Genomic DNA, 24,914 nt, shown 5'->3' on the forward strand with positions numbered 1-24,914 from the left:
GGGAATTGTAGTCCACGGACATCTGGAGTGCCATAGGTTCGCCACCACGGTTCTAGCAATACACGTATAGACTGCATTTGTTCTAAGTAATGCTTGCATTTATTTTTAATTAATGATATAACTTGTTGTATATTACATAACTTATTGTTAAACATTGTGGCTGTTGGTCTTTGGCAACTCCTCTTTCCAAGAGCCCCCTCCCCCCCGAAAAAAACCCTAAGAAGATTACACCTGTTTCTGGATGAAAATTAATATCTCCGTTTTTACTCTCAGTGGATAAATTGTACCACCTGTACTCTTTCCAAGCAGAGGTAAAAGCAGGTGGGAGAGCAGGAAAAGGTTGAGAGCCCCCCCCCCCCAATCCTTCCCCTATGACTGGACTAGGTAAAAGAACGTCCACTAGGTAAAAGAACGTCCAATGCAAGGTGGGTTTGCCTCCTCTGTAACAAAGAGTTGTGGTCTGGAGGGAGTGAAGCACATGGGTTGGTTCACCACAGCCTTGTGCGATCAGGGTGTGTGCATATGTGTGCGCATACACCCCTTGGGGTATTAGGTTTAAAATTCAAGTATTCATCCGACTAAAGAGCACTGCTGGTTTTTGGCTGAGTCGTGGAGCCTGCAGAAGAAAGGCGGCCCAGACAGCCCTCTGTAGAGTACACTAGCAGTGTTGCAGTGCCGGCCGTGCATAGGACTAAAAAAAATCCTCTTCCTGCCTTACAAATATGTTATTTCCTGTTAAAGTATGCCAATATTTTACAATACAAATACAATACAAAAGTATACCAGCGTGGCGTGGCGGTTAAGAGCAGGGGCACTCTAATCTGGAGAACTGGGTTTGATTCCCCGCTCTGCCCCTTTCGCTGTGGAAGCTTATCTGGTGAACTAGATTAGCTTGTGCACTCCAGAATATGCCAGCTGTGTGACCTTGGGCTAGTCACAGTTCTTTGGCGCTCTCTCAGCCCCCACCCACCTCACGGGGTGTTTGTTGTGGGGGGGGGGGGGAGGGAAACGAGTTTGTAAGCCCCTTTGAGTCGCCTTACAGGAGAGAAAGGGGGGATATAAATCCCACTCTTCTTCAGTATTGGTGTCAAAGGGAGAGATCTGGTGTCCTGATTAAAACTGGCTCTGTTTGGAGCTTTGCAGGTCATCTCTACTCATAGGAGTGTTGTCATCTATGTTTGCCACATGCCCTCCTGCCTGTTTCTCCTCTCTCCATCCCCCTTCAGTTTACTGCTTGGAACTGGGATCATCTTGTAAATTCTGCGCGCGCGCGCGCACACACACACAGACACACACACACACACCCATTTCTAAGCCAGTGCTGGACACACTTGAACAAAGAGAGAAGAGCCTTCCGGCATCCTCTTGGAAACAGCACTGAGTCACACTTGCTAAGCATGCCTTTGCGCTCAGGTATGTGGATGTGGTCTCGCCACTTCCGGCGTGGTCCTCCCCCTTCCTTTTACACACCTTTTGCTCTGCTTGCCAGCTCCGTGCTAATTCTGCCACTCGCTTCCTTCCTTTGTTACATCACCCAGAAGTGTCGACTGGCAGAAAGCCTTGCTGAGCCCTGCTTGACTTCTGGCTCTTGGCTGGGCTCCAGGGCCAATTTCCCAGGCTTGGGACAAGCAGTGCCTGCTGATTTTGAACACACTGGTGATGCTGGGCGGACTTTGCTCCAGGAATACAGGCCGAAGCTTGAACCTGACATTGTGAAATACTTTTGCAAAGGAGTGCCCCACAGAATATGGCTGTATTAGATCAAGTTGGAGATGCAATGAGACACGGTTGTTAAAGGCGCTCCGCTTTGACTTCTGTCTTAAGACCACTGTGCCAAGATCTTGCCATGCACTGCTCTAAGGAACCCAGCCCAGGATGGGAGTGTGCAGATGGTGGTCTGGGTTTACTTCTCAGTGGTTTGGGTCACCAGGGTGCAAGAAGCAGACTTAGTCTTTACCCCCTGTGACACCCCCTATTTACGTTTTCCTGTGTGAGCTGCTGCCATTTACCACTCTGGAGGAAAGTAAAGTACTGCACTTGGAACAATTATCTGCTGTCTAAACTGAATAATAAATAGATAGTAAGAAGGATGAGCCCCTAGTTCTCCCCCTGGGTTATGAACAGGCTGAGTTGGACAAAACAAAGGTTTAGGAGGTAGAAAGACAACATGATCTAGACCTGTGGTGGCGAACCTTTGGCACTCCAGATGTCATGGACTACAATTCCCATCAGCCCATGCCAATTGGCCATGCTGGCAGGAGCTGATGGGAATTGTAGTCCATAACATCTGGAGTGCCAAAGGTTCACCACCACTGATCTAGACCAGTGGTTCTCAACCTTCCCAATGCCACGACCCTTTAATACAGTTCCTCATGTTGTGGTGACCCCCAACCCTAACATTTATCCATTTTACAGATGGAGAACACTGATGAAAAGCTGAAAGGGTCGTTCAACTCCCAAAGGGGTCGCGACCCACAGGTTGAGAACCACTGATCTAGACAGAATTGAAAATCCGCTGATTGAAGTCTCTCTTTTAAATAGGCTATCACCGAAGCCTTGCCTCTTTAATAGAAGTAATTCAGAATGTAGGAGAGCATTTTCATTAATTCAATATAATGCTTTCCCCTTAGCATGGATAGAGGGAAAATACAAGACATGTGTGTATTTATCAGGACAGAAATATAGAGATGTCTGAACATGTAATATTTGATTGTGGCATGTACAATCAAATCCACCAAGAATTGTTACTACCCATAGTGTTAGATTTTATAGACATCCAAAGAGCTAATAAACTGAGGACAATTCTTTTGGATAGGAATGACGATCTGTCATGTACAGTGGCTAAATAGGCAGGGTGGGCTATCAAGTGCAGAAGAACTTGGTTAAACCTTTACAAGGGGAACGACTAGAAACAAATTATGTTGTGATTGAGATTATTTTATTGACGACAGAATATTATTATGAGGAAATTATTTGAAGTTTAGCTTGTTAAAACTGTGTTGTAAATTTTGTACTGGTCAGGGACTGGCCCAAGTGAGTCAGCTGTCTCAATCTCAGAAGCTAAACAGGGTCTGCTAATGCATGGATGGGAGACCACCAAGAATTCCAAGGACACTGTGCAGAGGAAGGCAATGGCAAACCACCTCTGTCCGTTCCTTGTCTTGAAAATCCTACTGGGTTCTCATAAATCCGCTGTGATTTGACTGCACTTTATGCACACCAGGAGGGGAGCAGGTTAAGAGCTGTTGTATGTTCTGTACATTTCCTCTGGAGATCCTTCCCTCAGGACCATTTTTTGGTCATGTTCTGCTGGTGCATTGCTTCACAACAGGAGGAAGAATAACAGGAGGACAGATTTTGGGAAGAGTGATAAATGTCAGAGCGCAATACTGTGCCATGTTAAATCAAGAGAGGTGAACTCTTGAGAGTGCATCTTGTGGATCAGTCCTGGTTTTGATTTAGGATATGGCTGCCTTGGTTGTAAATACACTTTTATATTGAAGGCTGATGGGGCTTGGATAAAAGAGCTTGCCTGTCTCCTCTCCTGGTTCAATCTTGCTGCAGATACCCTTTTGAGGAGCTCTGGTGAAACTTGCCAAACATGCATTCTTTTAGAATAGTTGTTGCTGCCTTTTCTGCCATCCAACAGCATCTTCACCATTGGAGTAACCTGATAATATCTGCCCAACTTAAGTTGCATATTTATATGCTTCACAACACAGACAACTTGGCCAGAGTCTAGAACAAAAGGAAATCTAGATCAGGGATCTGCAGCCTGCAGCTCTCCAGATGTTCATGGACTACAATTCCCATCTGCCCCTGAACATCTGGAGAACCGCAGGTTGCAGACCTCTGATCTAGCAGAATTCCTCATCCTTGCATTTGGATCCAATGCTGGTAAAAAGCCCTGTCCTAGATCCCCCTGTATAGAGAGGCATTCGGAACAACTGCAACATCCTAGCATCAGTCATCTTGTTAGTAAAGGAACTGGCACAATGAATGAAAAGCTGCTGCTGCAGGAATAATGATTTTTTTTTGCTTTGTAGGAGTGGTGTGTTTTATTTTCTGTGTCTTGAGAGAGTTGCTGGCTTTTCTTGCACGCAGTCATATTAGCCCCAGCTGTTTGAACTGTGGTTCTGCCGTTCTCATGCTCTTATCATTCCCTGCACTGACAATCCTTTAGCTGCAATGATCCAGGCCCAACACGTTTTTTAATAAATGAAAATTCATTTCACAGGATAAGTTTTAAAAAAATTGACTTTGTTGACCTCAAAGCATCTATCAAAGTCTCCTTCGCAGCCCGAACGAACGATGTGAGCAATTTTAAGCGTTCTAATAGCGGTGGCTGCTTCAGCACAGCCCGGTTAGTTTCATCGTAACCTCACACTGCTCCTGTCTGGCATCTTACGGCAGGATATTTTCTTCCCTTTTGTGGCTTGGGTGCCCAGCGGATTGGGGGGGGGGGGGTTGAACAGCATTCTTCAGATAAATTAGTGTCCCCAAATGTGTCTCAGGAAACGTTATCGCTTTCCCGAAGAGTGGTCACACACAGTGTCGGAGGAATGCCGAAAATGAGAAATATAGAATCGCCAGGGCCAGACATTTTTTCGTCGCGATGTCACAAGGCACTTGACATCACCGTTTTTTATTTGAGGTGTTTATATCATGCTGAAGGCTTCCAAGCCTTCGTGGATGAAGGCATCGGATGCTGGGAGTGAGAGGCCAGCATCTCCCAGGCCGAGGCTTCTGTATGTGGTGCCAGAGGTCCAGGAATGGAGTCCTGTGCCAGGGAAGCTGACCTTGTGACTTCGCTCCGTCGCTCCAGGGATGCTGACCTGGCCTCCGGGATCCAGAGACGGCAGCATTTTTCTCATGCTGGATACCCAGTGACTGAAATTGGCTAGTCGGTTTGTCTGGCAGCCTCTGCAGGGGAGAATATTGCAAGTGACTTTGACCCCTGTCGGGAGAGGAGCAGGGTGGAGATATTTAAATAAATAAGAAGCCCAGGAAGAAAAAAGTAGCTTAATCTCTAATCTTCAGCAAGAGATCCAGACGGGAACTTCATTCCATTTGGTTAGGTGTGCAGAACACTTTGCAGAACAGAAGTCTTTGGAGAGAAGGTCTTAAGAGGAGATAGAAGGTCTTAATAAGGAGCAGCGGTGGCGTAGGAGGTTAAGAGCTCGTGTATCTAATCTGGAGGAACCGGGTTTGATTCCCAGCTCTGCCGCCTGGGGAATTCAGATTAACCTGTGCACTCCCACACACGCCAGCTGGGTGACCTTGGGCTAGTCACAGCTCTATGGAGCTCTCTCAGCCCCACCTACCTCACAGGGTGTTTGTTGTGAGGGGGGAAGGGCAAGGAGATTGTAAGCCCCTTTGAGTCTCCTGCAGGAGAGAAAGGGGAGATATAAATCCAAACTCCTCCTCCTCCTCCTCCTCCTCCTCCTCCTCCTCCTCCTCCTCCTCCTCCTCCTCTTCTTCTTCTTCTTCTTCTTCTTCTTCTTCTTCTAATAATAATAATAATAATAATAATAATAATAATAATAATAATAATAATAATAATAATAATAATAATAATAATATCCTACAATGACCCAAAGTGCCGTCTCTGCAAAGAGGGTGATGAAACCGTGGAGCACATCATCTGCTGTTGTAAGAAAATAGCCCAAACTGACTATCTCGAACGTCACAATAGGCTAGCAGCAATGGTGCACTGGAACCTTTGCAAAAGTCTGACGCCTGCCCTGTAGCAAGACCACAATGGTACGAGCACAAGCCAGAGAGAGACCACAGAAAATGAAGAAGCAAAAAAATACTCTCTGGGACTTTGGGGCCACAGACAGACAGACACCTGGCACACAACACCCCAGACATAACAGTGGTAGAGAAAAAAACATGTTTGGATCATAGATGTTGCTGTGCCAGTTGACAGAACTGGGAGTAGAGGGACAAAAGAGCTGGAAAAGATCACAAAATACAAGGGACCTACAGGAGTGAAGTTGAACGATTGTGGCAAAAAAGAACAACAGTAATCCCACTAGTAGTCGGTGCTCTAGGAGGAATCCCAAGAAATCTTGAAAAACATCTGGAAAGCCTAAACTTGGACAGAACATCAGTCCACATGCTGCAGAAAGCAGCACTTCTAGGAACTGCACATATTCTACGCAAATACCTCTAATATCCTAGGTCCTTGGGAAGGACTCGATATTCAGAGATGAATTCCAGACACTTGTGCTGTGTTGTTATGTGTATAATAATAATAATAATAATAATAATAATAATAATAATAATAATAATAATAATAATAATAATAATAATAATAATAGGTCCAAAACCATTGCCAAAATCCAGGTCAGCTAACTGGCCTTTTGCTTGGTCCAGGCAGGGAGGGGGTATTCTTAGCTTGGGGAGGTTGGTCATCGTGGGCTCTGACTCATGGCTGTTCCATGTGGGTGTGGAATTCTTGCAGAGTGACTGATGCTGGCATCTTTCTTCTGGGTGCTTGTCTGAGTCGCAGCGAGTTATTGCTGATGCTGCTGCCGCTGCCAGGGATTTTATTTTTATTTTTTTTGCAAAAAGTGAAAGGTTTTACCACAGAGCGGCTTTGTGCAATGCTGTGGGTCCCAGAGGGAGAGGGTGATTCCTCTCCCTGCCCAAGCTGAAGTGCGAGTTGTCTGCGTGTCTTCTGGCAAAAGACATGCCTGTTCAAATGCTTATACGGCCTGGCCTGCAAGTTTTGTGGCGCTGACTCAGCAGGAAGCCAGACAGACCCTGGTAGAGAATGTAGCAGAATCACTGAACAACTAACCAGGCAAGCTGCGTTTTGTGTCCCATCAGTTGCTGGACATTCAGCACATCTCCTGCAGAAAAACCGCAGCAGCCAGATTGTGGCCATGAAAGCCTTTGACAATACACTGAACGTCTCTGTACACTATTTCTAAGCTCTCTCCATAGGCCGAGCTAACACAGGGCACCAGGGGGAGGACAAACGTCCTGGGTGAAGGTGTGTGTGTGGGGGGGCAGAGAGCAGCCCCCATGGGCCAGAGCAGGCTGCTCTCTTAACTTTTAAAGGTAAGCAAGGTGTGTTGTGGGGCACACGTGGGGGGGGGGCATGGGCACCATTTTGCCCCGGGCACAAGTTTCCCCCCTATGGCACTGGCCCTCTCTATAGCCTATGTTGGGAGATGGATAGCATAAAGGTAGAATCTGTTTCCAGCTCCATGAAGATGGCCTATCTTTTGGGGTCCGCACTTGGAACTGGCGTTGTAAAAAGAGTCCACGTGTGCCTCTTTTGGGGTATCTGCCCTTCCACGTGTGCCTCTTTTGGGGTATCTGCCCGTCCACGTGTGCCTCTTTTGGGGTATCTGCCCGTCCACGTGTGCCTCTTTTGGGGTATCTGCCCGTCCGCGTGTGCCTCTTGGGGTATCTGCCCGTCCACGTGTGCCTCTTTTGGATGGAGAGGGTTGGCATCTAAGGAAGAGAGCTGCTGAACGCTCTTTCTGTATGTTAGGAAATGACAGGAAGTGTCCTGAGTCAGTGTTTGGCAACACCAGGAGAAGTGAGATCTTTGCCTCTGCTCACACTTGATGTTCACTCCTAAGCTTTGAGCACAGTATCCATACCAGATATAGCTCTGGCTAAGAGAATGAGCTGTGATGTAGGAGGCTGATCAGATCTCATAACAAGCTCATTCGGTCTCCTACCTCTGCCCCTGTCTGCAATGTGGGAATAATATTTCAGGCTGTTGGAATGCTATATACGAAGTGCTTAAGACACTGAAAGTGCTAGACAGATACCAGGTAGCGGTGGCATCTTCCCTGCCTGCCTGTGTTTCCTAAGAAGGGAGGGGCATAAAACAAAGGGAAGGGAGGAGGGAGATTCAGAAATGCTTGGCAAATATGTCCTCATTTGATTTGCCCAGCCAGCCCTTTCCTCCTCCTGGGCGCTCACTTTTGAACGTGTGTGTGTGTCCTTTCTACAGCAGTCGGCAGTGTGTCTAGTTGTTCTTCCGTGGCCTCGGAACCGTTTTCAGAACTGAGAACTCTTCTTAAAGCTACCCCCCACCAGCACCACCTCTATATACTCGAGCATGATGTTTGTCACTGGAACTCGTAGAAGGAACCCATAAGAACATAAGAACAAGCCAGCTGGATCAGACCAAAGTCCATCTAGTCCAGCTCTCTGCTACTCGCAGTGGCCCACCAGGTGCCTTTGGGAGCTCACATGTAGGATGTGAACGCAATGGCCTTCTGCGGCTGTTGTTCCCGATCACCGGGTCTGTTAAGGCATTTGCAGTCTCAGATCAAAGAGGATCAAGATTGGTAGCCATAAATCGATTTCTCCTCCATAAATCTGTCCAAGCCCATTTTAAAGCTATCCAGGTTAGTGGCCATCACCACCTCCTGTGGCAGCATATTCCAAACACCAATCACACGTTGCGTGAAGAAGTGTTTCCTTTTATTAATCCTAATTCTTCCTCCCAGCATTTTCAATGAATGCCCCCTGGTTCTAGTATTGTGAGAAAGCGAGAAAAATTTCTCTCTGTCAACATTTTCTACCCCATGCATAATTTTGTAGACTTCAATCATATCCCCCCTCAGCCGCCTCCTCTCCAAACTAAAGAGTCCCAAACGCTGCAGCCTCTCCTCATAGGGAAGGTGCTCCAGTCCCTCAATCATCCTTGTTGCCCTTCTCTGCACTTTTTCTATCTCCTCAATATCCTTTTTGAGATGCGGCGACCAGAACTGGACACAGTACTCCAAGTGCGGTCGTACCACTGCTTTATATAAGGGCATGACAACCCCAGGAGGTTTCTGTGGTTGGGTGAAATAGGTGTGGTTTTCAAAGCCAGCCTGATTGGTGGTGTAAAGTGCTGGGCCAACTTATGGGGTCCTTATGGGGTTTTCAAAGCAAAGAGACTAACAGAGGTGATTCGCCGTCGCTTGCCTCTGTGTAGCGACCCTGGGCTTCCTCAGTGGTCTCCCATCCAAATACTAACCAGGCCCAACCCTGCTTAGCTTCTGAGATCGAATGAGATTGGGCCAGCCTGGGCCATCCAGATCCTGGTGCCCTTCTGACTGGGGTCCTCAGAGTCTGCCCTCTCCATCCGCCTGTTCTGTGCTTCCGGCAGAGACCCTCCTCCCCAGCAGCAGCCAGGAACTGATGGCCGAGGAAGTTGAAGGCCTCTGGAAACTTCTTCTGCAGCTGGTGGGAAGTGGTGGCTCTTCTTGGCCAATTCCTGAGAGCAGAGGCTGAAGAGGGGTCCCCCTGGGTAGGTGCCAAGTGGAGACTTCCCTCTGAAGTTGCTGGATGTCAACAGTCATTCCTGGGGATTGTGGGCATGTTGTAACACAGATGACCTGTGAGCTGCAGGGAATTGTAACGGGGTCTGATGCCCAGGCTTTTGTGTGAAGGGTTTTCATTGAGTGAGAATGTCATTAACACAGAGAAATGCACACTTACGATGTCTGTTTGAGATGAAATCTGCCAGCTCTTTAAGGTGTGGCATGTTCAGCTGCTGCAGCCAAATCTACTGAAAGCCAGTCTGGTAAGCCATTCCCCATTCCCTCGCATTGATCTTGGCTTGTCATTCTTCAAAAAGTCTAAGGTCTACCCATATGAAGAGGGATTTTGGAGTCCGGGTGTATGTTTGAAGGCATATGATAACCAATTTTAATAAAAAATCAACCCCAGATCCTGTCAGTGTGACGAAAGCACAATGAAAACACCTTTCTTGGGTTTAGATGGGGTTAAATGGGTGAGTCTCTACATGAAAGAACAAGTCAGCCTCTGTTGTCCAGGGTAGCCTGATCTTGCCAGAGCTCAGAAGCTAAGCAGGGTCTGCTGTGGTTAGCACCACCCAGAAATCCAGGGTTGCTTTGTGGAGGAGGACAATCGTACCAACTCTAATCATCTCTTACCTTGAAAACCCCATGCGGGATTTCCATAAGTTGGTGGTGACTTCATGATACTTCTCCAAACACAAACGTGTGTACACACACAGAGAGAGAGAGAGAGAGAGAGAGAGCGCACACACGCACACACACTCTCTCTCTCACACACACACACACAGAGAGAGAGAGAGAGAGAGAGAGAGAGCGCTGACCTCTATCACATTCCACAGCAAACCTTAAAAGTCACCATTGTCTGGACAGGGACATTTCAAAGGAAGATTTGGAGATTCTAGTGAGGTTAATGCTGTGTTTGATCCTTGCGGAACTGAGTCTCAACAAATGCTGGGAGTGGCCAGCTCACAGCTCTCATTAGGTGTTTGTTTACAGCATTGATGTTGCTGGGCTATAATTCATCACCAGTGGCCGCTCGCCAGCCGAGGTGCACACCCATGCTTATTGGATCTTCTGTGCTGTTTCTGCTCCCTGTGTGATGTGACACACCCACTGTTATCTCTTTCCCTTTTGGCCAGTCCTTTTTTCCCTGGGCTGTCTGTCCTGGGGTGTGTGTGTGCATGCCTTTCTTATTTAGGTGACCGTTACGTGTATCTGATGAAGTAGGTTCTCATCGGGAGAAGGAATACATGTTGTGGGTGTTGAAGGTGTCCTCGGGGCTTTCATTCTATTGTAACAAAAATGATAAACCCAAGCACCCCTCTGGAATTGATATATCTGAGGTTTAAAGAATTTCCTTGGAGACTGTTTTTCCTCCAGTTCTCTTGGAGGCGGAGACCTTCTCGATGGGTGATTTCCACCCCCTCTCAGGGAGGCAGGGATAAAAAACGTCACTTCCTGTTCAGGCTCGGATTCCTTAATTCCCCAGTTCTATTTCCTGCCTGAACAGGGAGTGCAGCGGATCCTAGGGGCTCCTTAACTTAGCTTAGCCTTTTTTTCTTTCTCTATCTTCCCTGTCCTTTTCTGAGAGACCCTTCGCGTCTCCCCTCTATCCAATCCTTACCCTCTTCAAGGGAGGCTTGGGGATCTCCTTTGATTCCCTCGTTCCTCCCCCCCCCCTTCCCGCCTTTTCCAATCCTCCTTCCCGCCCAAATGGCGGATCAGGACTTTTCTCCCCCTAGGGAGAACTTCCACGGAGGAGCGGCAGAAGCCACCAGGGCTTCAAAAAGGTCCCTCCAGACCACTGACAGCAACCATGCCCCCTCCCACTGCCGCCTCTTTCGCGGCAGTAACAGCTACTCGGAGGCCGAGGCTGAGGTGACCAGGCGCAGTGCGCCCGCTCTTAGCGAGAAACGCTTGGCATTGTAACAGCGACCCTAGCCGGAGCCCTCCAAGAAAGGGGAAATCGGCAGCCATCTTCTGGCGCATGCAAGAAGAACCTGCTTGCGTGCAATCCCACCTCCGAAGCGCCAGCCAGCCGAAGCCAGCCCGGCCTTGGCCCGGAGGAAGCGCCCTCCCACGCCTCTTCTTGTGGATCCAGCAGACCTCAGCAGACGGAGACTCACCACAGCGGCAGCGCGGACGCCCGCTCAGCCACCAGATTCCCTTCCGCGCCCAGGCAAAGAGCATTCCGTCGGGAGGGAGGGTTTCCCCAATAGCATTGCTTCGCACTGACTCTAATAGAGAGGGGCAGACCTGGCCTCCCAGCGAGTTCCCTCAGCCTTTCAAAGGGCTCTTGAGGAACATATAGGGGAGTCCTTGCCTGCAGGAGTAGGGGATCCAGGGCTACTGGTACTCCACCTCCCTCCCTAGCAGCACCCGGCCCAGCCCAACCCTCTAGCTTGGGCCATGGGCATACTAGGGGGGGCTATCCTGCCAGGTTCCCAGTGCCTTGGCGCTCCCGATCCTCCTCAGCCAGCTTGAGAAGGCGGACCCCCCCCAGTTGAAACTTACCTGACCAGGGGTCCATGGGCTTTGGGACCAGTGAAGGGAAACCATTGAGGCTCCCTCAGATCAGTCCATTAAATGCTTTAATCCTGAGGACTTGGAGTTCCTGATTGCCAAAACAGTGGCTGCCCTGGAACTCCATGAGAAGGAAACCAATCAACCTTCCACCTCCGACGCCCCCCCCCACCTTTAAAGGTTGTCCCAAGGGCAGCAAAAAATTCGTCCCCCAGGATGAGCCATCCAAGTCCATCCTCCCCCTCCCAGAATACTTTATTAAAAGAATCAAGAAGGAATGGGAGACTCCAGCTTCTAACAAGCACCTCCTTTCCAACGCACGCAAGCTATATGCAGTGCCGGAGTTTGTCGAGGACCTCCTCAAGGTCCCACTAGTAGATGCTCCCATTACAGCTATTCAATCTTCAGGATTGGTATCCAAGGATGGGGAGGGCAACCTCAAAGACCCTATGGATAAGAGGTCAGAGGCGGCTCTCAGGCGTTCACACGAATCCTTAGCGTTGTCCATGAAGGCCATTGCCCCGGCATCCACCGTCTCCAGGGCCATCCTAGTATGGCTTGGCCGCATCATGGAACTCCTTCCCCCTGAAGCTCGGGGAGTTAGAGATGGTCTAGAGAGAGTAAGAATTGCTGCTTCCTTCATTGCAGACGCCACCCTGGATGCTCTGATCCTCTAAAGATCCCTAAGCTCCATGGCGGCCAACGTGGTAGCCAGACGTAACGCATGGCTCAGATCCTGGCAGGCCGATAACCAATCCAAGTCAATCGTGGCATCCTACCCCTTCCAAGGTGGTAGACTCTTCGGTTCTGAACTCGACGCCATCTTAGTCGAATCCAAGGACCACAAGAAGACCATGCCCAAGTCAGTTCGCCCAGGAGGGAACCCATCTTGGCCCAGAAGTACCTATCGGCCGCAAAAATACTTTCAGCGCCCACCCAGAGACAACCGTAATTCCTCCTGGCAGAATAGGGGCTCCTTTCGTCGGAGAGGAAGTTTCAGAACACAGAACAAGTTCGACAAAACGCCTAGACCGGACCCCACACCCAGATCCTGACTCACTCGATATCCCGGTGGGGGCCCGCCTTCTCAGCTTCGGAGCCCAGTGGAGAGGGGACCACATGCGGCAGCCTGGTCACAAGAGGTGGTGTCTCTAGGTTACACCATAGAGTTTCGATGCCTACCTCCACCTTGCTTTCTTCCATCTCCAATCAGCTCCAGACCGGAGAAGGCGAACAGAACTCTCACTGCAGTCAAGCACCTCCTAACCATAAAAGCCATAGAGCCAGTACCAACCTTTCAGAGAGGCTCCGGACATTACTCACACTTCTTTACAGTTCCCAAAAAGAATGGGGACTGGCGAGCCATACTCAATCTCCGCACAGTAAACAAGTTTACACATGGAGTGCTAAGGGGAAATTCAAGATGGAATCCCTGCGATCCATCACGGAAGCCCTTCATCCAGGGGACTTCCTCACCTCCCTGGACCTCACAGAAGCCTACCTACATGTGCCCATCCGTCCCGCCCATCGCAGCTTCCTCAGGTTCAATCTAGGGGACCAGCTCTTCCAATTCAGGGCCTTGCCGTTCGGGCTGGCCACCGCCCCGAGAGTCTTCTCAAAGCTTCTCCTAGGGCCCATAACTCTGCTTCGCCGACAAGGGGTGCACATCCACCCCTACCTAGACGACTTACTGATAAGGTCCAAATCCGAGTCGGCAGCCCTACAAGACCTGGACTTCACCATGCAGGTGTTGCAAAGAGCCCACTGAGGTTCCCCACCAGTCCAGCTTGGGGGGAAAAGAGCCACCTTCATCCCACGCAACAATTGATCCATCTCGGGGCCCGAATCGATACGAGGCAGAGCTCGCTCCTCGTCCCGGAAGACAAAATTCAGAAGATCATCAGCATGGTAGGCACCGCTATCAGATCCAAGAAACTTTCCCTACTGTTCCTCTCCAAACTCCTAGGGGTGATGACAGCCACCTTCGACATGATCCAATGGGGCAGGTTCCACTCCAGGGCACTGCAGTTCTTCCTACGCCCCTTCCAATGGGACATTCTCCAGAAGAGAGACAGAACACTCAGCATCCCTCTGTCTCTCAAGACAGACCTGCGATGGTGGACTTCCAGAACCCACCTCTCTCAAGGAAAAATTTATGCAGGAACTCCTTAAGAAACCGGCTCCATACAGATCTTCCACCAGGCGCCAAAGCCCTCCAGGGGCGCTGGGGAGGCCACCCTGAGGCGAGGAATTAGCGCGGGGTCAATGGCCTGAGAGACATCGCCAGCCTCTCCCAATCAATCTGCTCCGAGAACTCGCAGGGCCATCCGCCTCCTGGCCTACAGCACTTCAGCCCCAAGCTGGCCGGACTCCATGGTACTGATCCAGGAACCCGACAGCGTGGCAGCCAGAGACCTACACTGAACCATCCCAGGGAGGTCGCTCATCCTGCCCTACACAAGGAAGCCAGCAAAATCCTCACCTGGGCAGAGAAGAATGTCATGAGCCTACAGGCGGAGCATATCAAAGGGAAACTCAAGCGTGAGCTTAGCGGAGTTGGCTAAGCCCGGCAAACTGTCTCCCCGGCCGAGTGGTCCCTCTCAACAGAAGAGCGTTCCGGCCAGATCTCATCCCGTCTGGGAGGTCCCGGCGTGGACCTCTTCATGCCCACGGCGGAGAACACATAGCTGCCGGACTTCTTCTCCCGGTTCGCCCACCACCTCGCCCAAAGAGGTGGGCTAGCATTGTGCTCCGCTTGGCCACGGGGGCCTCCTCCTACGCCTTCCCCAACCCCAGTGATCCCCAAAGCTCCTGAGAGCGCATCAGAGCCGAAGAAGAGCAGCAAAGTCATCCCTAGTAAAAGCCCCATTCTGGCCAAGGAGGCCCTGGTTCTCCGCGATAACGGAGATGGCAGTCTCCCCTCCGTTTCACCTCCCCATGCTTCCAGACCTCCTACTGCAGGGACCCCTTCGCCACCCAGATCCTGGCTGGCTCTGCCTGACCGCCTGGCGGTTGAGCGGCGATCTCTAGTGCGTAAGGGCTACTCTACGGAAGTCATCAATACCATTCTGGCCTCCAGGCTGACCTTCCACGGTCAGACTTTACAATTCCCACTTGGAAATCGCTTCGCTCTTTGGTCCAGAGCTCGACAGCGAGACCCCTCTAAGCCCTCCGTACCCAGTATCCTGGAGTTCCTACAGGAGGGATTCTCCAAAGGTCTGAGAAGCTTAACACTCTCCGGCGATCCAGGCCGCAGCACTATCTCACGATTTATTGTCCTTCATTTCGAGGAAAAGTCTATCTCAACATCCCGATATTCTCCGGTTTCTTAAAGGGGTCCAACAGCAACAGCCTCACTGTCCAGCCCACAGGTTTTCCCTCATGGAGACTCCACACCCGTCCACCTGTCGAGCCCTAACAGCAACTCCCCCTTCGAGCCGGTGCAGGACATTCACCTGCGATGGCTACGCATGAAGACTATTTTTCTCGTGGCCATCACTTCTGCCCGTGGGGAGTCACCGGGCTGAGGGGCCCTTTCTGTGAATCCCAACCTCTGCGTTTTCCATCAGGACAGAGTAGTCCTATCACCAGACCCCACCTTCAAGCCTAAAGCGGCATCTACCTTTCACCTTCCAACACGGTGATCCTCCCCTAACTTCTGTCCCAAACCAGCCACCATCCCGAGAAGCGCACCTGGCACACTCCTAGGCGTCAGGAGGTCTCTCAAAGGCCTTTATTCCTCGGCGAACGGCAGACATCAGACGAAGACACAATCCCTCTTTATCAAGCGTGACTTCTCCTAACTTAGGGCATCAGATGTCCACGCAGTGACCCGATGCTTTCGGCTATTAGGTCCTGCATGCGTGGAAGCACACAAAGCCCTCCAGCGTACCAGTTCCTGGAGGAATCACCGCCCACTCTACCCAGAAAGCTAGCGGCTACAAATGCAGCATTCCGCAACAAAGCATCTGTCGAGACAAATCTGCAAGAGCAGCCATGTATGGGCCAGCCCGTCCCTCGCTTTGTCAGACACTTCCCACAAAAAGCTTAAGCCCTAGGAAGTAGCGGCCGAGACTGTCTTAGCCCGATTAGCAGGGTGCTTTCGAAAGAACATACTAGATGCTTAGCGGCAGCCCACCCTTGTTTGGGGGACACTGCTTGGGGAGGTCCCATCGAGAAGGTCTCCGCCTCCAAGAGAACGGACCATTGGTACTCACCCTGAAGGGACCTTCTCTTGTAGGCAGGAGACTTTCTCGTCCCTCCCATGGCGCCGCTAGCGTTCGGAATGATCTCCAGTTAAATGCCTAGTCAAATACTGTTAAGGTTTCCCCTCCGCTCTGCGGAGGAACTCCGTTTTCCTGTTGCACTGTTGCTTATGTTCATGTTATTCCTTCCTGTTCTTTACTATGGGTATGCATATATTCTTGTTTCACTGCTCAGTCAGGAGTTTTCTGGGGAATTAAGGAATCCGAGCCTGAACAGGAAGTGACGTTTTTTATCCCTGCCTCCCTGAGAGGGGGTGGAAATCACCCATCGAGAAGGTCTCCTGCCTACAAGAGAAGATCCCTTCAGGGTGAGTACCAATGGTCCGTTCTCCCTCTTGTAAAGGAGATAACGGTGTTGGGGGAAAGGCTTGTATGAATTTGATTTCACTCAGTGGTGTAAAAAGTTTTGCTTAAAACTTAATGGCCTTGTTCTTTGAGATGCATCTTGCAGTAAGGTTACAGCTCCCCCTGGCCCCTCGAGAGTCTCAGCAATTCCTCTTCTGCAGTGTTCCCTCAAATTTTTGATACTGGCCCTCACACTCCTTTATCGTTGTGCTTTGGTGTCTTTCAGCAGAGAAAATCGTATCTGGAGCGGAGCGTCAAAGAGGCTGAAGACAACATCCGGGAGATGCTGATGGCCCGAAGAGCTCACTAGGGAGGCTCCAGACTGCCTTCTTGCCTTTGGGCTGAGCAGAGAAAAGCAGAGGAGCCGGGAAGCCAGATCTTTCAGTGCAAAGGACCTGATAGACTTCGGTGATGCAGTGGACCAGTGCCCGTCCACCTTGTCATTTGATGTACCAGTAAATTCTACCTAACGGGTCTGGTTCTCTGTTGTTCTTTTTTTGAGCCCCCAACTTCCATGTTCCACGAGAGCCGGCGTGGCCAAGAGTGGCGGACTCTTATCTGGAGAACCAGGTTTGATTTCCCGCTCCTCCACACGAAGCCTGCTGGGTGCCCTTGGGCCAGTCACAGTTCTCTCAGAACTCTCTCGGCCCCCACAAGGGGTCTGTTGTAGGGAAGGGGAGAGGATTTTAAGCTGCTTTGAGACTCCTTAAAGGTAGAGAAAAAATGGGATATAAAAAGCAGCTGTTCTTCCTCCTCTCATTAGGGGTTCAGAGTTTTCTGTTGAAAAAATTACTGTAGTCGGGTGGGGGGAGATTTTTCTTTTTTCTTTTTCTTTGCAGCATCAAGAATAAGCAAAGAGCCTCTGTCGTGGATAATGATGGTGGATACAAGCTGTGTACACTACAAAAAGTTATAGAATGGTTCAAGCTACTCTCAATCAGAAGTTGAGCTTGGACCAGTAGAATTTTTGCTTCAAGGTTTCGTTGTTTTTTTGGAGCGGAGAGTGTACGGTTCTCTCCAGCAGATCAGAGATATTTAGAAAAGCAGTCATTAACAATGTGTTAGTATGTGTAAGTTTAACCAGAAAGAATTGGGCAAGTTAGACACACATTTTTAAAAGTATGTTGGATTTTGATATGACGAAGGATGATGTGGGGATGCCTTTCATGCTGGGGGGAGAATTTGGAGTGCAGGAGCAGCTCAGAATATGGCACAGTGAGAAAGCATTGGATCAGCGAGCTGCTGGAGGCTGCAAAATTGTCAAAGGCTAACAGGATACTGTCACTTTGGTGACACCTTGTGGAAGATATTTGTCATAATTGTTCATTATGGTCTTGCTACATATTTCTACATATTCTAATCTGGAGAACCTGGTTTGATTCCCCACTCCTCCACCTGAGTGGCAGAGGCTTATCTGGTGAACCAGATGTGTTCCCGCAGTCCTACATTCCTGCTGGGTGACCTTGGGCTAGTCACAGTTCTTTGGAACTCTCTCAGCTCCACCTATCTCACAAGGTGTTTGTTGTGGGGAGAGGAAGGGAGAGGAGCTTGTAAAAGCCAATTTGAATCTCCTTATAGGAGAGAAAGGGGGGATATAAATCCAAACTCTTCTTCTTCTTAGAGAACAACTCCATAGAACAGGTACCTTTTCTGGAACAAGGGTTTATTTGATCTTTTTCACTGTTCCAAAAAGGAACTGAGATTGGAGAGCAACTCTAGGTCTCAAGTTTTTAAACCAATTAATCAAACTGAGACAGTTGTGCATGGAACCAGTCTGGTCCATTGTGGAGGCTCTGCAGTCAGGAGAGTTTTTTACTTCAGTGGATTTGACCAAAACATACTTGCACATTCCCATCTTCCCAGGCCACATAAGATTCCTCTGGTTTTGCGTCGGCAAATAATATTTTCAGTTCAGGGCCCTACCATTTGGTCTTTGTATGGCACCAAGGGTCTTTTGGTCAACGTGGTGGTCCATCTGAGGGAACACAGAGTGCACCTGCTCCTAGTTTCCCTCGTACCAGTCATCACTGACAAAAACACTCATAACTTTGGAGTATCTGGAGTCGCCCAGGTTCCTGGTGAACAGGGAAAAGTTCATTGATATTCAGACAGTGTCTGGAGCACCTTGGAGTGTTGCTGGACATGGTGGCCGTGAGAAGTTTTGTGATGGAACAAAAGGCTCAGAAATTCAGGAACGTATCATCTGTGGTCAGCAGCAGATCGACCATTCTTCTCATGTCAGCAAGCCAAATGTGACAGCTGGAAGCAGTCACAGAAGCTCTTCAGTGGGGCAAACTTCATTCTCGGGCTCTGCTACAATTGATCAGGCCATTTCAAGTCCATCGTGGTTCCCATATGTTGCCACTGAGTTTCTCCTGGAGGAGGAATCCATCTTGCTGGGTTATTTCCTAACCCACTTCTGGGAGGCAGGATCTAGTTCTTTTTTCTTTTTAACAACTTCCTGTGAGACTCCATCTTAGGTAGTATTTTTCCTGCCTAGCTAAGGGAGTGCACGGATCTCTTCAAGGCTCCTTGTTCTACTGGATGGTGGGAGACCGTCTTGCTTGGGTGTTCATCACCTTCTCTCAAGGAGGCAGGAACAATTTCAGTTGGCCACTCCCAACTGCCTTGTTGCGTCAGTTAAGCTCCAGTATCTTCCTGCCTTGATCAGGGAGAGCAGGATCTTTGTAGGCTCTTCAGAGAAAATCTGTTTGTTTGTGTGTGAAATTGATCCTTTGTGCTGCATTTACCCTCTCCTACCCTTCCCTCTCACCCCTGTTGTGTGTGTGGTGTGAAGTGATTGTGTTGAGGTGTGAGGCGAGCCGGAGAGAGGACAGAAGTTTTCCCGCCATCTGCGCAAGGAGATGGTGTCGGCGCCATTTCCCCCGCCGCGGGAGCGCTTCGTGCGCTCCATTGCTGAGGGAACCAGGGCGGCGGCAAGGACGGGCAGTTCCTCCTTGCACAGCCGGAGGGCTGGGAGAGAGGAAGAAGCTCTGGGGACTCAGTGCAGCCGGCGGCTTGGCCCATGGTCCCCGTCGAGAGACGACGCCTGCAGCCATGGCAGTCTGAGGCACTCCTCCTCAGCTGGGCCATTACATCGACGCTGCAGCCAGTCAGAGGGCCGGGAGACGACAGGGCCCGAGGCGCGAGCGACGGCGAAAGCCTTGAGTCACCCCTCAGAGGCGGCAGCCTCGCACGGCGGCCTTCGACCCAGCGGAGCGCCAGCGTCTTCAGCGCTGGTGCGCAGGCAAGACTCCAAAGGGGAGGCGGTTGCTGGGCCCTCTTCTAGCCAGACAGGGTTTGAGTGGGCCGAATACAGGGTTCCCTCCTGTATTTAAGAAGCTCTATCTTACTCCTGACCATCTCTCCTCTCTCACCAAGACTCCATTAGTTGATGGCCCAGTTTCAGCTCTGCATTTGGGGGGTCTGGTGTATAGGGATGGGGAGGGATCCATTAAGGACCCCTTGGAGAAAAAGGCAGACCACCTGCTCCGCAGGGTTCATGAGGGCACTGCTATGTCGGCCAAGATTCTGGCCCCGGCCGCCACGGTGGCTAGAGCAGCCATTGTCTGGCTTCAACACCTGCTGGCACGTATTCCCCCAGAGGATCAGGGTCTCAGGGAGGGGGTAGAGCGAGATTCACTAATAGCCTCTTCTTTCCTAGCTGATGTCTGCGCTAGACACGTTTCTCAATTTTTCACGCAGTGGTGCGCCGTTTGATTTGGTTCAAGCCGTGGCAGGCGGACGTGTTCAATCAAGAGACAGTAGTGTCACAACTGATTTTCAAATTCGAAAGTATTCTCTTTGGCACCGAACTAGACCGCATTCTGGTAGAATCCAAAGATCATACGAAGACCATGCCACGTTCTGTGCTTGCGGAGAAACCTAAATTTGTGCCGAGGCAGTCCTTTCGATCCTTTTGCCCTCCCTTCCATTCCAGTAGGGATAGGAGAAGACCCTCTTGGCAAAATCAGTCATCCTTCCGTAAGAGACAGGACTTTAGATCTCAGAGCAAGCCCAGCAAGAGTTTCCGTTCCGAGCCGGGTGGAAACAAAGTGTTTTGACTAGAACAGCAACCTTCCGATAAGTCTGTTAGCCTTCAGCCCGCGTGTGGATAGGGGAACTGCGTAGGCATACCTGGGTAAGGAGAATTAAGATCTCCATAGGCTACTCCTTAGAGTTCAAACATTGGCCTCGAAACAGGTTCATTCCCTCCCTGGTCAGTTCCAACCCATCCAAGGCCTCACAGTTGAGATTGGCGGTACAACACCTAGTGGACATCCACGCTATCCAGGAAGTTCCAGAAGACCAATTATTCAAAGGAACTTACTCTCCTTTCTTCACAGTCCCCAAGAAGAATGGGGACACCAGAGCCATTCTCAATTTAAGACATGCCAACAGACATGTCCAGGAGAACATGGTTAATTGGGCCACAGTTGATAGTTGATGCTGCCCTCTGGTGGCGGAAACCCATAACAGCAAGATATTGGTTCGCAGTGCTACTGACACTTAACTGAAGACTCCTAGTGGTGTTGTTTTTTCATGTGCATAGTATGATACTGCAGAAATGACTGACAACAAAGAACCAGTGAAAAATCAGTAACTTCAGTTTAAGGCTTGCTTGTAGGGTAGACTTTTTGTGCTTTGCCTTCCACTAAATTCAGATTGCTGATATTGTGACACTTCCACTAATAACTTGCTAAATGGGTTCATGAATGAATCTAAACCACAAGAGGAAGGGAGCATAGCCACTTTAACGGCACTAGACATCTGTCTGCCTAGAACGTTGGTAGAACTATCAGACCCGCACTTACTAACAATGGAGACTTTTCAACACATTGGGTGGGAAAAGCTTGGCACAATGATTTCCTATCTTACAGATATTAAAGAACTGTGTTCTGACACCCAGTGGGTAAAATGTATTGATGAAAAATTCAAAGAAATGGAAAACTGCTTCAGGGGTTCCCCTTCCTCATTCTTTACATCTACAATGTGAGCAGCCTAATCAAATTTTTGATAAAACCTTATGCCAAATAAAATTCTATTGCAGATCACAAATATTTCTACTCAGAGTTTAGACTTTCTGAATGTGAGAGCTTGTGATTGGAAACTAGAATTGTTTCAAAATCAGATTGTTTTAAATATATTACCTTTCCATAGGAGAATACATCACTGGGATTCTAGATACAGGACAAAACTTTATTTAAAGTAGATCCTCAAAAAATCATTCAAAATTTCCTCTGTCAAAGTGCTTCATAAATCTCACCATTTTTCTAGAATCAGGGTGAGCTTTTTAAACATCTCTGATGTTAAGTTTATACTGGGACAAAAAGCAATTCTTCCGGACTATGGTGTGTATCCTTGTGGATGTTTTTTAAGAATTCTTTTATAAACCCTCTCATTAAACTTACTGCCAAAAAGTCTCCATCTAATGAGAACTCCCGCTCAACGCAACTAGTTGCCAAATCTGTCCCTTCAATCCCAGTTAGTCCCATGGATACGCAGAGGAGTAAAGAAGCTGATAATTATTATATGCATGCAAATATGGATTTGGAGGTAGCTGAGAATGAACCTATCCTAATTAATAATGGGATATCACGAAATGTTAATTCACCGATTACACAGAAGGTCGCTCGCCTGATTGTGTGAAAAGTTGCATGACAATGCAGATCTAACTCATCTGCAAAAAGCTGCAACAGTAGATGAGGCCAGGCCCTATGAGGGACCACACACTAGTACTCTGTCTGAAGATCTAATAGGAATTAATTTATTACAATGCTCTTCAGCCAATCCGTATAGGCAGAAAAAAAAGATAAAATCTTGAGAACAAGAATTAATGGAGTATTCCCAATCTTACCATCCTCCGTGTATTTTATGTTACCAAAACCAACAACTACAAACAACTCTTGACGATAAAATCGGACATATCTCAAAGCCTCAAACATCTGTAGGAAAAAATCCATCTTTATTAGTTAATACAGTTTCCAAAACAAATGGAAGTATTTTCAATGACAACCAGGGAACCCTTGACCAGATTAATAGTATAGATTGACTAGCTGATGATAATTTTAAGTTCCAACTAATTTCTTGGAATATATCAGGATGATACAATAAATTAGGTGACCCAGATTTTAAGAAATTTCTAACTAAATATGATTGCATAGCTATTAAAGAAACATGGACTTCACTCGGTAATACTGTGCTGGGATACATCTCCTTTTGTGAACCAGAAGTCAGATCTAGTAAATATGGCAGACACCAAGCTGGCTTATGTCTGTAATAAAATCAGATTTGGCCAAATTTGTCTCCCCATTGGAATCCTGTTCACCATTAGCTCAAAGGTTCTTATTCCATGTTGGAACCCATAAAATACTTGTATTGAATATCTATCTCCTCCCCTGCAAATCAAATTCAGATTCAATACAGCAATAGTTTTGTTTCACCCAACATTTATGATACCTTGCAAAAAACTTCCCAAATGTTAATTTGATCCTACTAGGACAGGGGTCTGCAGCCTTTATCACTCAAAGAGGCATTTGGACCCATTTTCCACAGCCCCGAAGACTTACTGAGCTGGAGAGGCAGGTTCGACCTCTCCACTCACTTTTCCTTCCAGTGCTGGGAGGTGGAGGCGCCGGGCAGGGAAACCTTGTTTGCCCGACGGAGCAGGCAGCCATCTGCTCTGTGGAGCAGAGGGGGGATGGCGGCTGCGAACTGCCCTGTGCCGCCGCCTCTCGCACTGTGGGAGGCTGTGGTGCCGGGCAGGGAAACCCCCTCTGCCTGAATGAGCAAGGAATGGCGGCTGCAGGGATGGCAGAGGGGGATGGCGGCTGCTCTGGAGAGACATGCCTATGCTGCCCTCCGACCCCAAATCGACCTCTGCGTTCTGCAGAGGCCAATCTACTGGAGATCCCTGGCCCCTCCATGATGCGTTTGGCCTCTACTCGGGCCAGGGCCTTTACAGCTCTGGCCCCAGCCTGGTGGAACACTTTACCACCAGCTGTCCGGGCCCTGCGGGACCTTGGAGAGTTCCACAGGGCCTGCAAGACTGAATTGTTCCACCGGGCCTTTGGAGAGACCAGCCGCTGAGACCCCCCCTCCCTCCCCCTCTGCCATATAGGGGTCCCTAACATCTTTGGGACCTACTGTGCTTTCTGGGCGGGTTGTATACGGGTTTTCGTGGGATACTGTTTTTAGAATGTGTTTATTTTAATTCAACTGTATGTTTTATATATGATATTATATTGTTCACCGCCCTGAGCCCTTCGGGGATAAGGCGGTATAATAAATCAAACAACAACAACAACAACAACAACAACAACAACAACAACAACAACAATAATAATAATAATAATAATAAAGGAGCGGTTGTGTATTTAGATGATGTATTAATTTACTCTGAGGATGAAACTTCTCATATTAAGTTGGTCCGTGAAATCTTACAGACTGTTGAATAACTCCTTGTTTGTAAGACTGTCCAAGTTGGATTTCTTGGGGTACCACATTTCGGCTGAGGGTCTGGAGATGGATCCGGCTAAGATCCAGGATGTACTCCAATGGCCCCCTCCCCACATTCACAAACAACTGCAATTGTTCTTGGGCTTTGCTAATTTTAATCATGATTTTATTCCAAATTTTGCTGAATTGGCTCTACCCCTCACCGATTTATTATGTACCAAAGGCAAGGACCTCTCTGCTGCCTGCCTGCCTGGCTGTGTCGCTGGTGTGGTCAAGCGAATGCAAACTTGCCTTCAAAGCCTTAAAAACCGCTTTCACCTTTAAGCCCATTTTGAAACATGCTGATCCGTCCTTGCCTTTTGTTATTCATGTGGATGCTTCTGATAAAGCCATGGGCACTGCCCTGCTCCAGCGGGGGCCTGATGGGAATTGCACCCCTGTGCTTACCTACCCAAAAAATTCATGAGAGCAGAAGTGAATTGGACAGTGGGGGAAAAGGAGACTGGAGCCATTAAGCAGGCCCTCTCTACCTGGAGGCATTGGTTGGAGAGAGCGGAGTGGCCCTTTGAGGTGTGGACCAATCATAAGAATCTGGCTGCTTTAATCACGCCGGGGCAGCTCACAGCTGAGCAGTTGCGGTGGGCTGATCTTTTCTCCTGTTTCAACATCACCATTCATTTCTTTCCTGGCAAGTCGAACCATTTGGCGGATGCACTCTCCTGCTCCCTGGAGGGAGCAGAGGATCGGGTGGAGTTTCAAGCCCCTCAGACTGTCCTTACACCCACCCAGTTGGGCATGACGGTGACCACCTGCTCTCAGGTGCACCTTCAGGGCATGCCCCCCTCTGCGGCTCCCCCTTCACACTTGCTTTCTTGTCCTTTTTAAAGGCAGGGAAGGTCCCTGTTCCCATGGATGAGGGGGGTGATTCCCTGATGCTGCGTGATGGACTGTGGTGGAGAGGAGAGCTGTTGTACGTTCCGCCTCCTTTGTGACTGGAAATTATTTGTCAGGGGCATGATTCCATGCCTGCTGGACACTT

The 24,914-nt window shown here is 49.1% G+C and overlaps 1 protein-coding gene across 1 annotated transcript in view; it reads left to right on the forward strand.

Moving 5' to 3' along the window:
* Positions 1-16,891, forward strand: part of PFDN1 (prefoldin subunit 1) — a 52,965-nt gene extending 36,074 nt beyond the window's left edge. The window contains exon 4 of the mRNA XM_048515192.1: positions 16,644-16,891. Coding sequence (XP_048371149.1) covers positions 16,644-16,727 — 84 coding nt within the window. The 3' untranslated portion in view covers positions 16,728-16,891. The remainder of the gene's footprint in view (positions 1-16,643) is intronic.
* Positions 16,892-24,914: the final 8,023 nt, after the last annotated feature.

This window comes from Sphaerodactylus townsendi, linkage group LG14 (assembly GCF_021028975.2).
Source record: "Sphaerodactylus townsendi isolate TG3544 linkage group LG14, MPM_Stown_v2.3, whole genome shotgun sequence".
Taxonomy (NCBI): domain Eukaryota; kingdom Metazoa; phylum Chordata; class Lepidosauria; order Squamata; family Sphaerodactylidae; genus Sphaerodactylus; species Sphaerodactylus townsendi.